General features: G+C 41.0%; 1 protein-coding gene across 1 annotated transcript; it reads left to right on the top strand.

Annotated features, from left to right (window-relative positions):
- Nucleotides 1–6,227: 6,227 nt before the first annotated feature.
- IL22 (interleukin 22) lies at nucleotides 6,228–8,244 on the top strand. Its single transcript, XM_048933610.1, has 5 exons — nucleotides 6,228–6,431; nucleotides 7,116–7,181; nucleotides 7,277–7,420; nucleotides 7,658–7,723; nucleotides 8,131–8,244. Exons 1-5 carry the CDS (start codon nucleotides 6,228–6,230, stop codon nucleotides 8,242–8,244), a joined length of 594 nt encoding a protein of 197 aa, XP_048789567.1.
- Nucleotides 8,245–15,436: the final 7,192 nt, after the last annotated feature.

The raw sequence follows: 15,436 nt of genomic DNA, 5'->3' as shown, positions 1-15,436 counted from the left end.
AAAATATGCAGGTTCTTGAAAGGGCCTGAAAGCTTTTCCTTTTAACTGTATTTATGTCTGAGGTGTACACATATTAAACGTGTGTACATATGTATATATATCAACACTTTTTGCTCAAGATTTGTGTTTGTGTCCTGGGGTGTCTCCAGCCAATTGAAGCTGGATGGAAATGGCTGACAGGATCCAGAAAACCCATCCTTCTGGGATAATCCTATCTCTGGTCCCTTTCCAGTCACTGGGCTCATCACATACGCACAGGAGCGCACTTCCCGTCCTGGGGCGTTGCGTGCCCAGCTCTCTGGTGGAGATGGGGGATAAGCAGACTGCTCCTGTCCTGACAAGCCTTGCTTGTGTCCTGCCAGGCTGTATGGGGCTGTGTGCTCCCTGAGGAGTGCTGTCATGAGCAGTGTGCAGTATTCTTCCAGGGGAAGCTGGCTCTTGCTGGTTTATCCGTTTTAGCTTACACAATATGCAGCTAAAAACAGATAACCCAGGAAAACAGCATCCTAAGTGCTAGGCAGCAGTTGTTTTCTTTGGGTCTCCTTTTGGCTCCATAAATCTTATGTTCTTGACAATAGCCCCAATCCAACAGGAAGCTCGCTGGCTATGTTATTCTCCTGAGGATGGACAATTGCATCACTTAGGGCTGGAGAAGGGCTGGGGCTGGGGCTATTGGCTTCCTAGAGACAGATGCTAACTAGAAGGCCACTGTTAAGGAGATAGGAGCTGTGACCTTCTCTAGCACCCTGTCGTACAGGGTAACTGAGCAGCTGAGGTCTTCTCCAGGAGCCTCAAAAGGAAGTGCTGATGTACGGGCAGTGTCTGCGTAGAAGCACTTCACCTTGAATTTGTTGCTTCCTTTTAGAACATTTTTAATTACTGAAAATGATGTGAAATTGTTACGTGATAAGCCTTTACTTGGTAAATCAAGGTGCATGATGCTGAGGTTATTTCTTAAACTAAGTAACCGTGTACCACTGAATTTCAGATTATAAGACAGCTTGCGTAATTCTGTTCCTAGTTAGAGTGGTTTTCTTCAATGTGCACTATGTCAGTAATTCCACTTTGCCATGCCACTGAGTCACTGCTGTGCAAGCACACCACATTAACAGGAAGCACAGAAGTTTCAGTTCACCTGATCTGACTCTTTGCGAGACACAGTTGGATATGTAGGTCACTATACAAAGTGACAGAGTATGTGCTTGATTTTACATCCTGAAGTAGGAGAACTGTTTGGTGGAAGGATGAGTAGTGGTACCTATGGAGGCATGGAGATGTGTGCACTGAGATGGATTCAGCACTCTTTTCTCCTATCCACGTAGGCTACATGATGGATCCACTTGGAAGTCCAACTAAAATTTTCTTCATGTTTTATCAATGTCAACAACAGTTTGCAGAAGAAGAGCCACTAGGCTAACATCTATTGCACTTCCACTGGCTCCGTTAATTACTGTTTTCTTTTTCACCACGGAATCCTCCTGACACTGCAGTGGAAGTTACAGCATCAGTGATCCTGGGGTAGCAGTAGTACTATCAGAAACATCTGCATAGTGTCGTCTCAGTGTGACTTTGGGTGGCTTTATCTTGGAGCTCCACTATGTCAGCGTTTCTGAGGTGACAATAAAGGCTTTCATGCCAGGAAGGATTAACTGTTGTAGAATGTAATTGAAAATTGAGACCACGGTGAAATTATTAGTTCTCATCCACTTAGACTTTATATAAGATGAAACACCAATTTCACAATTTTTGCTATATAAAATCCTTTACTTAATAGATCCAGAGATTATGTAACAAAATTGAGTGAAGATCAGAAAAAGTGTTTGATGGAATACCAGATATACAAGCAAAAGTGTTACTGACGGAGGAAATATGTTACTCACTGTATAAAAGTAAGTGGTCATGGGAGGTATATGAATCGCACATCCTCTGGAAAATGCCTGAGTCAGTGGTATCTGCTCTGAGAACTGGTGCGTCCCCATACAGAGGTCTTGTCCGGATTCAACTAACGTTCCCAGGCAAAGCAATTTTAGGTGCAAAGAGAATGGAGCCAGGCTCTTTGCAGTGGTGCCCAGTGCAAGGACAAGAGGTATGGGCACAAACCTGAGCACAGGAGTTTGCCTCTGAACAGCAGGCAGCACTTCTGTGCTGTGAAGGTGAACGAGCACTGGCACAGGCTGCCCAGAGAGGTTTTGGAGTCTCCTCTTTGGAAATCTTCAGAACCCGCCTGGAATGGACCTGGGCACCCTGTGCTGGTGGCCCTGCTGTGCAGGGAGTGGAGCAGATGGACCCAGAGGGCCTGGCCAGCCTCAGCCACTCTGTTGCTGTGATCTGAAATATTTTCAGAGTCTGCTTTACTTTTTTCCAACCTTGAAAGACTAAGAAAAATCGTAGCTTAGAAGAGCTTGCATAAAGTGCAGTGAATTAGCTCATTCATGAGATAGTGCATTCTAAAAGCATTTATCATAATAAAAAAAAACTGTAATCCAAAATTGAGTAAGTAAATAATGGAGCAAAGCGAAGGGGATGAGAGTGACCTGAAAGTTGGAGATAGATTCATAGAATCATAGAATGGCCTGGGTTGAGAAGAACCACAATGATCATTGAGTTTCAACCTCCCCTGCTATATGCAAGGTCACCAACCACCAGACCAGGCTGCCCAGAGCCACATCCAGCCTTGAATGTCTCCAGGGATGGGGCATCCACAGCCTCCTTGGGCAGCCTGTTCCAGTGCATCACCACCCATCCATTCACCAGTGTGTGACAAACTTCCTCCTAATATCTAACCTAAACCTCCCCTGTATTAGTTTAAAATCATTCCCCCTTGTCCTATCACTATTCACCCATACAAACAGTCATACTCCCTCCTGTTTATACACCCCCTTCAAGTATTGGAAGGCCACAATGAGGTCTCCCCCGAAACTTCTCCACATTAAACAAGCCCAATTCCCTCAAACTTTCCTCATAGGAGAGGTGCTCCAGCCCTCTGATCAGCTTAGTTGCCCTCCTCTGGACCTGTTCCAAGAGCTCTGCATCTTTCTTGAGCTCAGAGGTTTTGCCTGTTCAGTTTTGAGCACTTTGTCATCTGTGGTATATTTGTACAAATACTTACGAGAATTACATTCGTCGGGTGAAAGACCCAAGAGGACAACGCAGAGTCTTCAACATCTCTGCTCTTGACAATGTTTCCAGAGTCTGATGCTTGATCCTGAGGATGTTTCTAATAATACAGTGCAAACCCATCTAATTGAACATGTATTAAAGCTGAAGAAACCTCCTGCATGGCAGTGTGCTAGTGATACACAGATTGAAGTATAACATGGAAGTACAGTATTGGTTATTCACCTGTGGCCTCATTCAAAGCAAGAAGGAAGTGCCTGTGGCTTTTGAGGTAGACGTGATGTAGGGTTCCAGTCCTCCTCAAAAAATCCTCTGTGTTCAATATGGGTCAAGAAGTCATTGTCGAGAATATTCAACCGCTATGGTTTCTTAATGAATTAGGGAAACTCCACATAATTACGCTTAAAAATTATATTAGTGAGGTCAGTGGTAGGATAGATGCTTGGTTCTTGGAGAAGAAAATGCAATCTGTGAACAATTTCGTAATTATTTTTGAAGTGATTACACTCAGAAATACAATGCAAAAGACACTTTATAGAAGAGGAGAGGCCTTTGTTCTTTTTGATTAGAATAGAACCATAACACGTATGTTCTCTTATTAATTTTTTTATGTTCTCTTAATTAGTTTTTTTAAACACTACTAGTAGCCTCAAATATTAAAAATAACATTAAGCCTACAGAAAATCACAAAAAGAAAATGAAAATGGGCCCTCCTGGTGATATGGGAGGCCTATCTCCATTCCCAAACATCTTATCTTGACATACTAAGAGGAATAACTGCAGACATGACCATTGCTGTGCCATAACTCAGAGGTACATCAAGAACCAGCAGTCAACAGGTGAAAAGTGGTCAGGAAATGTCCAACTGTTGACTGATGTGCAAGGAGAACCATGTGAACTGCTAAAATTAGTGTCCAAAAAGACTCTGAAAATTCATTTTTGGGCTTGGCCATATTCTCAGCAAGCTAGAAAGAGGGAAACAGTGTTGTTATAACCCACAAAGGCAAGCAAAAGATTAAGTAATGCAAAGGCTTTACAAATGTCATAAAAAAGAAGTTCATGAAGTATGAATTAATTAGAACTTAATTTTCCTCTCGATGTCTGGAAAATAAAGGTGAGTATGAGCAGCAGAGATAAAGCAAACAAATGAAATAAGCACATTTTGCAAGTCTCAGAAGGAAGACAGCATGGCACAGCCAATGATGTGTGACTGAGAGATTTCCGACAGCACAGATGGGAGAGAGGCTCATGAAGTATGACTTAATGCTTCCTCTGGAAATATATACATCCCAGTCTATGATTTGCAAATACTAGAGAAGCCAGATAGAAGAGATCCTGTAATCACTGCATAAAAGAGGGCAGGAGGCAGATTCAGCATCTAATTCCTCATCCATCTGCCTGATGTTATTTAGATATCCATCACTGTGGGAATCCTGAGACCATGTGGTCTCCTCACTGCAATTTGAACAGATGTGTGTAGTACAGTGCGTGCTTGCTCAGGCCACAAACACTTTCCATGAGATCAGAACTACCAGAAGAGGTCAGGCAAAACTGGAACCAAGTCAAATGAGAGTGAGTGATCGGAGAGATGTGAGGTGCTATCTAGAAGTTCAGGAGGTCAGGATGTGGAGCAAGGCGGGGGCTATTGCTCCCCTTGGAAAGGGTCAGAATTTCTGTTCGTGGTTTTTGTGCTGCGCTTGGGACATCTGAACTGCTGATGGACTGGTAGAGAAATGAGAGAAACCTAGCTTAGAATTCAAAGCAGGCCATGGTTATCAGATTGTGTTAGCCCTTGAAGAGGAGTTCATGGGAGTGCACTTCAGAGCCTGACCTTTTGAAACAGTCTCTGCCTGTATTTCTCCCAGTTTGTTCTTCACCGCCCAGTTTGTTCTCCACTGCCATTCTACCTATAATGCATTCTCCCATCTTCTTATTGACCTGCTCCTCCACTGGGCTTATTCACCTGGCAAATGACAATTTCACAGAACAGAGTTTATAAACATGTTCTTGAATAGTCTTTTGGTACCTCTGACATATGAACTGTGTGGTTAGCATCCTGAAACGAGGCTTGCTGTTGGAAGCCAGGTATGAGAATGGGTGGGATACATTTGAGAGTCCTGGAAAGGGTCATGGTGATGGTGGCTCTGCTGGAAGCAGCTTCAGGGTGAGTAAGAGCAGCTCCAAAGGCTGTGGAGCCATGCAGAGATGAAATGGGATGTAACTGGGGTGACAGAGGCATGGAGAATTGAAGGATGTGAATGTGTCAGAAGAAGATGAAGTATAAGTGCATTGCCTCAGCTCTGGTTATTACCCCTGGTTGCAACCTGAAAAATGGATCATTTTTTGGAAAATGGGAATGTGAGGATAAGGAATGTGATGAATTCAGTGTTGGTCCTACACAGTTTCTGATGTCCCAGAGAGAAATGCAGTGATGGGCAGACAGCCCATGGCTCCAGTGCAGCCCAGTGTGGGAAGGGATTTTTTGGGGTGAGAACCACACCTGGTCAGAGTGCTCAAGGTCAGGAGTGATCTCTGACCATTTGTGTTCACCCATCAGCTCCAGTGGGTCACTAGTCTTATACTACAGAAGATGAACATAAACATATGATGTTATTTGCCATGGAATTGCCAATGCAGTCAGTGTGGCACAATCAGGACAGAAGGCACAGATCTATGAACTTCTCAGATGTTTTTATGAGAAAAGGATACAAGATCCCAGTCCCAGTAAAAGCCCCTGCTTTGTCCCTGCATTAAAAATTGGTTTACTTTATAAGAACCTGAAGATTACAATTGCCTTGAAGTTGTATTTGTGGGTTTTGTAGTGGTTAGGAAGTTCTCAGAAGAAGATACAGGAAAGTAAGAGACTTGCTGATGTCATTTTTAATTCACCACCAATACTCTCCCCCCAAAAAAGCTGAGAGAGATGTTGATAGCCCTATATAAGGCGCACCTCACCTTCTTCAGAGCACATCTAGAATCACAGCAAAGGTAAGGCTTACAGCCTGTGTGCCTCTCTCCCTTTGCCCTTGCTCTCTCTCCCTGATGCTAACACTGTTCTCTTTCATCAGTGCTGAGTGCTGTAACTGCAGCCTCTGGGACAGACGTGAGCCATGGCTACCCTGCACACCCTGACCAGGAGCTTCTCAGTATGGGTCATTTTCTGCTGCTGTTGCTGTCTCCCTCTTCTTCTCACCAGTCCCCTGCCTCCAAAAGGGACAGGGGTGGCTTCCAATGCCCATCAAGCCTGCAGCCTCAGAAAGATCAACTTCCAGCAGCCCTACATCAGGAATCGCACCTACACCTTGGCTGAAATGGTATGGTTACCCACTTTCCCTTCATGGCAACACATGAGGACCTCCTTCTGTGCCCTGGTTTCTTGCCTTCATCATTTCTCTCTCCTTCATCTACACTTCTCCAGAAAAAAAACCCACAGACATTTGCAGTTAGACAGAAGTTGTCATGAGGAATAGTCCCATTGCCCACCGGTGGTGTGGCCGAGGGAACTGCTTAGCTCCTCTGGAGTGGCTGCTGCTACACAGGGACAGCTGTGAGACGTGATCTTTAATTACTCTTGTTCTCAGAGCTGGGCATGTCTGGCTTTCCAGCTCTATGCCTGGACAGGTTTCTTGGCCATCTCTATCATGTGTGGATCCCCCTCATATACACCTTTGAGGGCTGCACTGTGGGAGACAATGCAGCACTGTGGAGATGCTGAGGATAGCCAGCAACCCGCAGTTCTGGTTTAGTCATCATAACCACTACGACCTCTGATGTTTACAGGAGGGACAGGAATTCAGATTTCTGCTTATTTACTTTCCTGTGACCTTGATTCTTATGCAGTTCTGGAGAGAAACAGCCAAAATTTCCAAGCTTATCTTCCTGTACCTTATCTACCTGCTTACAGTGTCCATTTCTTTTTGTCACTGGAACTGTTAATGATGAATCCTCAGGGTTCACTGTTAATCCTCACCTGACGTTTCCTTTTTTTTTCCCCTCAGGCCAGGGTCTCAGATCAAGACACTGACAATAGATTTATTGGTCAGCAAATCTATGTCAACATCAGGGTGAGTCTCCCAGCTAGAGACAGATCCCATGTCCTTCTGCAGCACTCATTGGCCTCTTTCCACAACTTAACATGACTTCTTACTTGCATGCGTAGGAGAACAACCGCTGCTACATGATGAAGAGAATTACAGAGATTATATTGAAGGATGTCCTCCTCACAGAGGCCAAGGAGCGGTACCCGTATGCTGAGGATGTGGCACAGTTTCTGGCATCCCTGACCTCGGAGCTGAGCAGATGTGTAAGTGGTATTGGGTTTCTTTCCCCTGGCTGTGATTCTTGTCACTACTCCCGAATCTCAGCTGTAAAAAGTGGCGAGAGGCAGTGATATGAAAGGAAACCTCAGATCTAAGATATCAAACTAGAGGTTGATAAAAACGTATGAAAAAGGGGAAAAAAAAAAGAAAGAAAAAAAAAAAAGCAGCATATTGTCACATGCAGCTGTTAATGTTACCTCTGGATATTTTCTCTTTTTTAGAAATACTCAGGAAACAGAGAGCATATTGAAAAGAACCTGGAAGAAATGAAGAGCAAAATGAAAGAGGTATATTTTCCCCCTATTTTTAAAAAGTGCAGTTCAAAACTCCAGTTGTTTAGCTAAATTAAAGCTGACAAAGTTTTGAAGCGAGCTCTGGAATTTATGTAAGAGGTGAAGTTTGCAGGGATGTTAAAGAGGGGACGAGTGATGTTTCCATTTCCGGAGTTCCTTCATTTGTGGTGTTAACTCTCTGCATGTCTTGTAGTAATTAGCCCTTAGAAATTGAGTTGCAAGTCACTGCGTATACTAGACTGGATCTGAATGAACTAGTTTATATTTTATGATATAATGACTTTAACAGAACTGCTTATGAGAAAGGAGAGTAAGTTCTCTATGCAGTTTCCTCAATGAGCCTAATTTTAATCTTCTGAGAAATGTAGAAATTTTAAAACCTGTGTTCTGCTCTTTTCTAGTTGGGAGAGAATGGAAAGAACAAAGCCATCGGAGAACTGGATTTACTGTTTGACTACATAGAGAATGCTTGTAGTGATGCCCCAAAGAAGGGAGGGAACAAGAAGAAAAACTGAAAAAAAAACCAGATTAGTCTTGAAGGAATGTCTCCAAAAGCTCTTACTACTACCCAAATTGATTAACTACTGTGGAAAAAATCCCACCCATAACTGCAGTACATTTTTTAATCTGTACCAGAAATAGCAAACCAGGTGGGCAGAGATGGATACGTATTGCTGCCTTCTTTGAAAACGAAGACTGCAGAGCAGTGCTTTTGGTTCCACTTCAGTGTTGCACACTGGTTACTTTCAAAAGCATGCTCCTATCCTTCTCATCTGCACTGGAATAAGACAACTCTTTCTGTATTTCATAGGCTGAGATTTGACACCTCTGAGTCAGCTTTGGCCAAGGTAGGCAGTGCTCCGTAGCCAGGAAGTTTTCAGCCTTTGACTTCAAAATTTCTCTTGTGTATGTTGCCCTCTTCTGACCTTTACCTGAAAAGCTGGAACTTTAGACATTCGTAAATTAGTTTTGTTGCTCATATTTAATAGTAACTTATTTTAAGGTAATAATTTTGTATTAATTATACAGTACTTGTATTTATACAGATTAATTAAAACATAGCCACAGGAATGTATTTATGGAGACCAGAGGCTTCAGAGTGAACTTTAAAATTAAAACCGCCGTGTAATATTTATATGCAGATGGATTGTTTTATAAATGCTTATTTTTTAATTTATTATAATAAATATATTTGTTTTCAAATACTGCCATCTTATAGAGCTTTTCTCTTTTACTGAAAGGCCAGGGAGGTGACGTATCATGCCTGGGGGGTTGCTGGGCTGCATGATTGTATTCTTGTATTCAGAAAGGATCCAAACTCAGTCTGGGGACACCAAACCTGAAATTTCAACTTACCATAGGCCAGGGATTTGTGGGGAGTGTGTGGATCAGCCTTTCTTGTGAAGAGTTGTTGGAAAAATAGCACTTCTCCTGAGAGTCTTTGGTGTGGTTCACTGAATCTGCCTAAGTAATTCTCCTTAGGTAAGGTCCTATCTTGAACAGCTGATAACAGAAAGTTTCAGACTGTCCACCCTTGAGTCAGATGAGATGGAGATAAATGGACAAGTAGTAGAAGCTACAGGAAAACTCACTGACCCATAGCGCTAAGACGAAAGAGTGCTCAGCAGCACCATCGATTTGGGAGCACTTCAGAAGAGAATTGCTTGGTGTCATTATCTGTTCCTTCAGCAGTGTCCCCTGGGCAGACAGACAAGTCTCTCTGGTACACCCAGGATCATTAGTGGCTGCATGAAGGTTAAAGAGGTCAAAAAGCATCCAAATAGTGAAAAAGTCAGAGTAGATATGCAATTGTGGATTGTCAGCAACTGGTGAAGTCCTCTTGAGCAAGGCTTTACCATTTCTTCATCAGGAGAGCACGCATCTTGCCCACATCTTGAAGAAAAGAAAAAAATAAAAAGAAAGAAAAAGAAAGGAAAAAGAAGGGGAAAAAAAGTCACCAAAGTTTTCCTCAAATAAGTGATCCAGTTGAGTTGGCAGTACAGGTGAAGTTTTGTGAACACAGCATCTTAGGGAAATCCAAATTCTAAAATGTGTGCTAAAGAGGCATCTTAAAGATTCCTCAAGAGTGGATATTGTAATGTGCTAAAAGTACTGGCAGGAAAATATTTCTGCCTGTGTAGCTTCCTGAATTACTCAAAGAGAAATCGAAGCTAAACCAGATGTAGTCGCAATGTCTTACATCAACTATTGTAATGAATTAGCATTAAAGCAGGTTAAACTATGCCTTGTTGATTGTGATCCATTGGGTTTTCAAGACAGAAGCAATTATCCATACCCACTATCGAAAAATTTTATGAGAGCTGAAATAACATTTGTAGGAACTCACATTCTAAACTGATACATGATCCATCTGGGTAACAATGTCCATCACCTGTCAAACTGGATGCAATCAACATGGTTTGCTTTGCTCCACACTCTCCTTTGTATCTGACGACATGTGAATTACATGCCTGTTCACAGTCAAGGAAGAAGTGACCCAACAGTGATAGCCGGCCAGGTTTTGTTACCATATGACAGTTCTAGGGATTTAATCTTTTATTATATTGAATAGGATATTTATTTTCTAACTTGTGGGATAAGGAATTACACTGTCAAGAGTTCTTGGCTGACATCCTTTCTCTTATCATTCAAACTTGCAACAGCTGACAGTGAAGAGAAGGAAGCTAAAAACAAATAAGGGAATTTATCTCACTGTCTATTCATGACCTTCTCCCAAAGATACACCTAGCTCCCTTTACAGGTGATGGAAGGTAAAAGGAATCATCCAGGTGTGATTTGTTTGAACTCCATTTTGAAGTTTATGAAGGTAATGCCTCTGAACAGAATAAGATGGCTTTGTTCTAGAAGTACTTGTTTTCTTCCTTATTTAGAAAGACTAGATCAAGAACTACTTGTACTATTGCTCACTGATACAATCTCTTTACCAATGGATGATTAACTTTCTTCTTTCTTCTACTTTTTCTATGCTGCCCTCTTTTTCAGCTGCCCTACCTACCCAGAAGTGTCAGATGCATCTCTTGAGCTTTCCATGTTCTGGCTCAACCTAAACAAACCATTTGTCCACAGATGCAAAAGACAGTCATTCATCTATTTATTAACTTCTCTAATCTTGAAAACCACCAGCTAAAAGGTTCTACAATGGAAACCTAATGAGCTGGAGCCCTGGAAATGTCACACAGCAGAATGTGCAGAATGTCCTACTAAGTTTTTCTTGCAAGAAACATGTGGCTTTTGGATGTGTGAAGGATGGTGGGTAGGATTTCCCTTACAGCAGGGGAAATGTCTGGGGCAGTTACTGACCAGAAGAAAATAAAGAAGTTCTTTCAGTCAAGCAAGTTGTGTTTCATTTCAGTCAATAGTTACAGTTCAGAAAAGGGAAATCAAATTGAAATATTTCATTCTGATGTTTTCTAAAGAAAATAGTTTTGCGCTTGGAAATAGTGCTTTGGTTTAGAGCTTTACTTACATTTTGTCTCAAGTGATAAAAAGAGATTTGAAAGCAAAATGAGCTGTTTCATTTTGAGTTGGATGAGTGCTTTGGGCTGACTCCAAATTAATTTTTTTGTTTGATTTTTCAGTTGGGTCACCCAACAGAAACTCTGTTGTTCACACAATTCTAATTTCCGTTGCCCTATTTTCCTCTCCTCACTCCTACCCTAGGCAAGTCACAGACAGTTTGCAATTCCAAGATGTCCTTGACCTAATGTTGTTAGGGAGTGCATCTGCTCCACGTCCTTCACTGTGAACACCTCTGTTGTAGATGGTGGGGGACTTCTCATGGGGCAAAAAATGGACAGAACTACCTACTGTCAAATTTGCTTTTTGTTGACTTTTGCTCCCTGTTGCTTACACTTGGGGATTGGAACAGACACTTTTTTTGCTAAATAGGTAACTATAAGACATTTATCTAACTCTGAAACTATGTGTAGAGAAGACAAGGGAACCCAGTGCAGAAAAGTTTCCACATCCTGCTCAGTAAGTATTGGTGACATGTTAGGAAACCTCTCTTAAATACATCGTATTGAGCATTACTCAGTTACAAGATTTACATATTCAGCGTCTGAATATACTTTTAAAGTGACCTAGAATAAGAAAGTGTCAATATTTCCAATTTGCTGCTGGAATTGTATTCTAGAGAATGCAGAGCTGAAGCTATCCCAATGGTTACCCAGCAGCCCATGCTTTAAAGCACAGCTAACTAAACTCTGCTTTGAAGAGCATATGGATTGCATTGAACAGCCATAAACACCTGATAATCCTTTCATTTACAACCATAATCAATAGCTAATAGATATTTGTTAAATGAGTGTGATCTGGAGCAGAACTGGCCTGTTACTGTGAAGCAAGGTTGTCAGAGACATTGATAGTCGGTCTCAAGCTCATCACTGATGTTGTTGATTACTGGTACTGATGAAGAAGATAAAGGCGGTTGTAAAGAAGGAAAACCTAATCATGGGTCTTGGGACTCTGGGGATATATAGGAGGCTGCTACCCAATGACATGGTACATAAACCAAGATATTTGGATTAGAAAGTAATGCAGCCTCTCATGATCATGATTCCGTGTTGTTCAAGAGTTTGTTAGCAAGACTTATTTGGAGGAGAGAAATGGTTAAATACAAAATGTGCTGAGACTGATGATATTTCTGGGGCCACATGTGGCTCTAAAATTGTACCTATTTGCAGCAACTTTTTCTGAGATAACACATAGCCAGATCTTATCAGATAAACTGTATGAATTTCACCACTAGAAAAAGTGCTAAACTAATGTGTATGTGAGAAGTTTTATTCCGAAGTCTAGGAAGTTGCTCTCTGCTTAACTTACACATTTCAAATCTCTAACCAAATTCACAGATATATTGATATCTGCCATTTGTAATACACTGATTAAAGATTTAGAAAGGAAATTATTCTTGCATCTTTCTTTCTCTAAGAGAAAACTGAAAAAGAATCAACTTCAACAAATTAACTCATTAGACCTAAATGTGAATGTTTTCTTGGTTACAAAGTTTATTAAGGCACAACATGTCTTAGGTTAATACTTCTCATCAACCATGTCTCTAAAATTTCTGGTTTGTAGTTCTTTAAAATGTAATTCCTTCAAGTCCTGAACAGCAGAAGAAGATTCAGATTCTTTCTCTCTTTTTTGTTTTATCCCCCCAAAAATGAATAACTGACATTTTAGATAGATAACCCCAGATTTAGAGGTTATCAAATCTGATATTCATTCTTCCTCGGGTAACTCAAAAATGGAGAATACTTGTTTGTCATGCATAGAATTTGGCAAAAATACATGTCTCATTTATAAGCATTAGCTTGTTAACTACATCACAGTGGTCATTGCTGCTGCACATAACAGAAGATATCTAATGTTTTTGGTTTGGTGGGACTCATGCCTTTCTCAGAAAATGCAAGACAGCTACTTAGACATCCATCTTAGCTTAGGCTAGGGTGGAATTTTTTTCTTGAGAGTGTCTGGTATGGTGTTCTGTTTTAGTTCTAGGAGAAAAACAATGATAACACACAGATGTCAATAGTTACTGCTAAGTAGTATTGTATAGAACCAAGGCCATTTTCAGTGAAGGGTCCAAGGAGATGGGAGGGAAGAGAATTAGGACAGATGACTTGAACTGGCTAAAGGGATATTGTGTACTGTATGACATCAAGTGGAAGGAATTTTAAAGGGAGTGGGAGTTCATCTGGCTCTCTTTTGCTGAGCTTTGGTTGGGGGATAATGAGCAATTCCTTGTTCATCACTTGTTGTATATGTTCATATATATGTTATATATGTTCATATATGTGTATATATATGTATATATTTATCATAATGATTATCCTTCTCTTTTTCTCTAATTTAGTAAATAGCTTTATCTCCACCCACAAGTTCTACTTGGTTTTTTGATTCTCTCCCGCATCAAACTGGGAATGCGGTAAGTGAAAAAATGACTGTGGTGCTCAGCCACATGCCAGGTTAAACCACAACAACACCAACTGTTTGATTTAACTTGACATAAGGCCTCCATAACAGGAATCTGCTCAACAATGGCTTCATGCTCTCATTTTGAATCTGTCAGTGATCCAGCTGTTATGTGACAAGAACTTCTAGTCAGTGACTGGGAATGAAAAACAGAGCAGCGACCAACCCTCTGATCCAGCAAGCCAGTACAATTGGCTTACATGTTTTCATAGTGACCTTGTATTAGTCATGTCCCTTACCTTGGGTGCCAGAAAAATAGCCAACAAAATCTTGGTGCCCATAGGCTCCCACAGAGACAGTGCTGTAGACATATATCTCTAGAACCTTCGGCAGCAAGGATGTCAGGCAGATGAAGTGAGGTGTCCTCTGAGGGCCTGTTCTCTTCTGTCAGCCACAGAGAGAACCCCTGGTGATGAACATGCATTCAGAGATCCAAACCCCTAAAGTTTGTGTCCAGCCATGAGAAATCCCAGTCATAGACTGCAGGATATTGTGTTCTTACCAGATCAAGCTACCACCAAGTGAGAAAACCAGCAACAAGTAGTATTGCCATTTTACTTTGGAAACATTTGACATTAAATTTAGATTTTGTTTTTCAATTCTTAACCATTTCCCAGTGGCATTTTTAACATTACTTGCAGTTATGAAATTTGATTTATGTTGGTAACCTAGCGATGCTGGAAATGTATACTTAATAATAAAGAATATGTTTTAGACTAGAAGAACGCACAAGTTTCTCTGAAAATAGGAAGAATAGGGCAACTCATCTTTTCTACAGTTCTGAAAAGTAAAACAGAGAATGTCTCAGAGATGCAGTTTGAAGTTTTGGCCAAGAAGGTCGGGTTTATGCTGTAACCTCATTATCAGAACTGAGGTAAGAGAGAGGTTGCAAGTTGACAAATTATCTCCTGTTCTTTGCTGTGATAAATCAAATGTTTGCTTTCAGAAGTGACAGAATAGTAAGAACAAACTTCAGTAGAACTCAGAGTTTTGGTCAAATATTTCAGACCTGGGATACTTTTCAGGTCTTGTATGATTGGGGTACAAAAAGAAAAATGATGACAGAGGATTACTCTTTAATTCTTATACTTATCGTAATGGTATATTGTAAGTCAAAATCTTAATGCATGTTTTGACATTTGGCACATCTATCTGTGTGACATTCATATTTTGTGATAATTTTTTCTGTAAGTTATAGAATTTCTACAATAAATACTGCCAACAAGAAATTTAGATTTTACTCTATCCCCAGGTATTTTTTGTGCTTATTTATGTGACTTATGCTTGCAGGATTTTATGTGCCTTGGTAAATAAATCCAGTGTGAGTAATTCATTATTTAGCCCCTACATCTTTTGCCGGAAAAAAAAGTCACCAGATGTAGTCATATCTAAAAAATATATTTCCCTCAAAAAAGGCCCCTACTGATGAGATTCATTCAAAGTGATATTTCACAAAGAAAGCATATACGCGGTGGGAACTGGAGAAATCTGGAGGCACTGAGGGCTGTTGGATGAAAGCTAGAGGAAGGGTGCCGAGGCAGCAATCTCTGATTTTAGGTCACGGAACCAACAAGATGGCTCCCAAGGGAACTGTAGCGGAAGGAAGCACTTCTATTACCATTAGGTTTAAGTTCACCAAAGGAAGGATGCTACCTCAAATGGAAAAAAGCTTTAGAAAATAATTTTGTTACCCACAGTGCTGTTGCTTCC

This window comes from Lagopus muta, chromosome 1 (genome assembly GCF_023343835.1).
Source record: "Lagopus muta isolate bLagMut1 chromosome 1, bLagMut1 primary, whole genome shotgun sequence".
Lineage (NCBI taxonomy): Eukaryota > Metazoa > Chordata > Aves > Galliformes > Phasianidae > Lagopus > Lagopus muta.
Note: the sequence above shows the minus strand (reverse complement) of the source record. Positions and strands in the feature narration are given on the sequence as shown.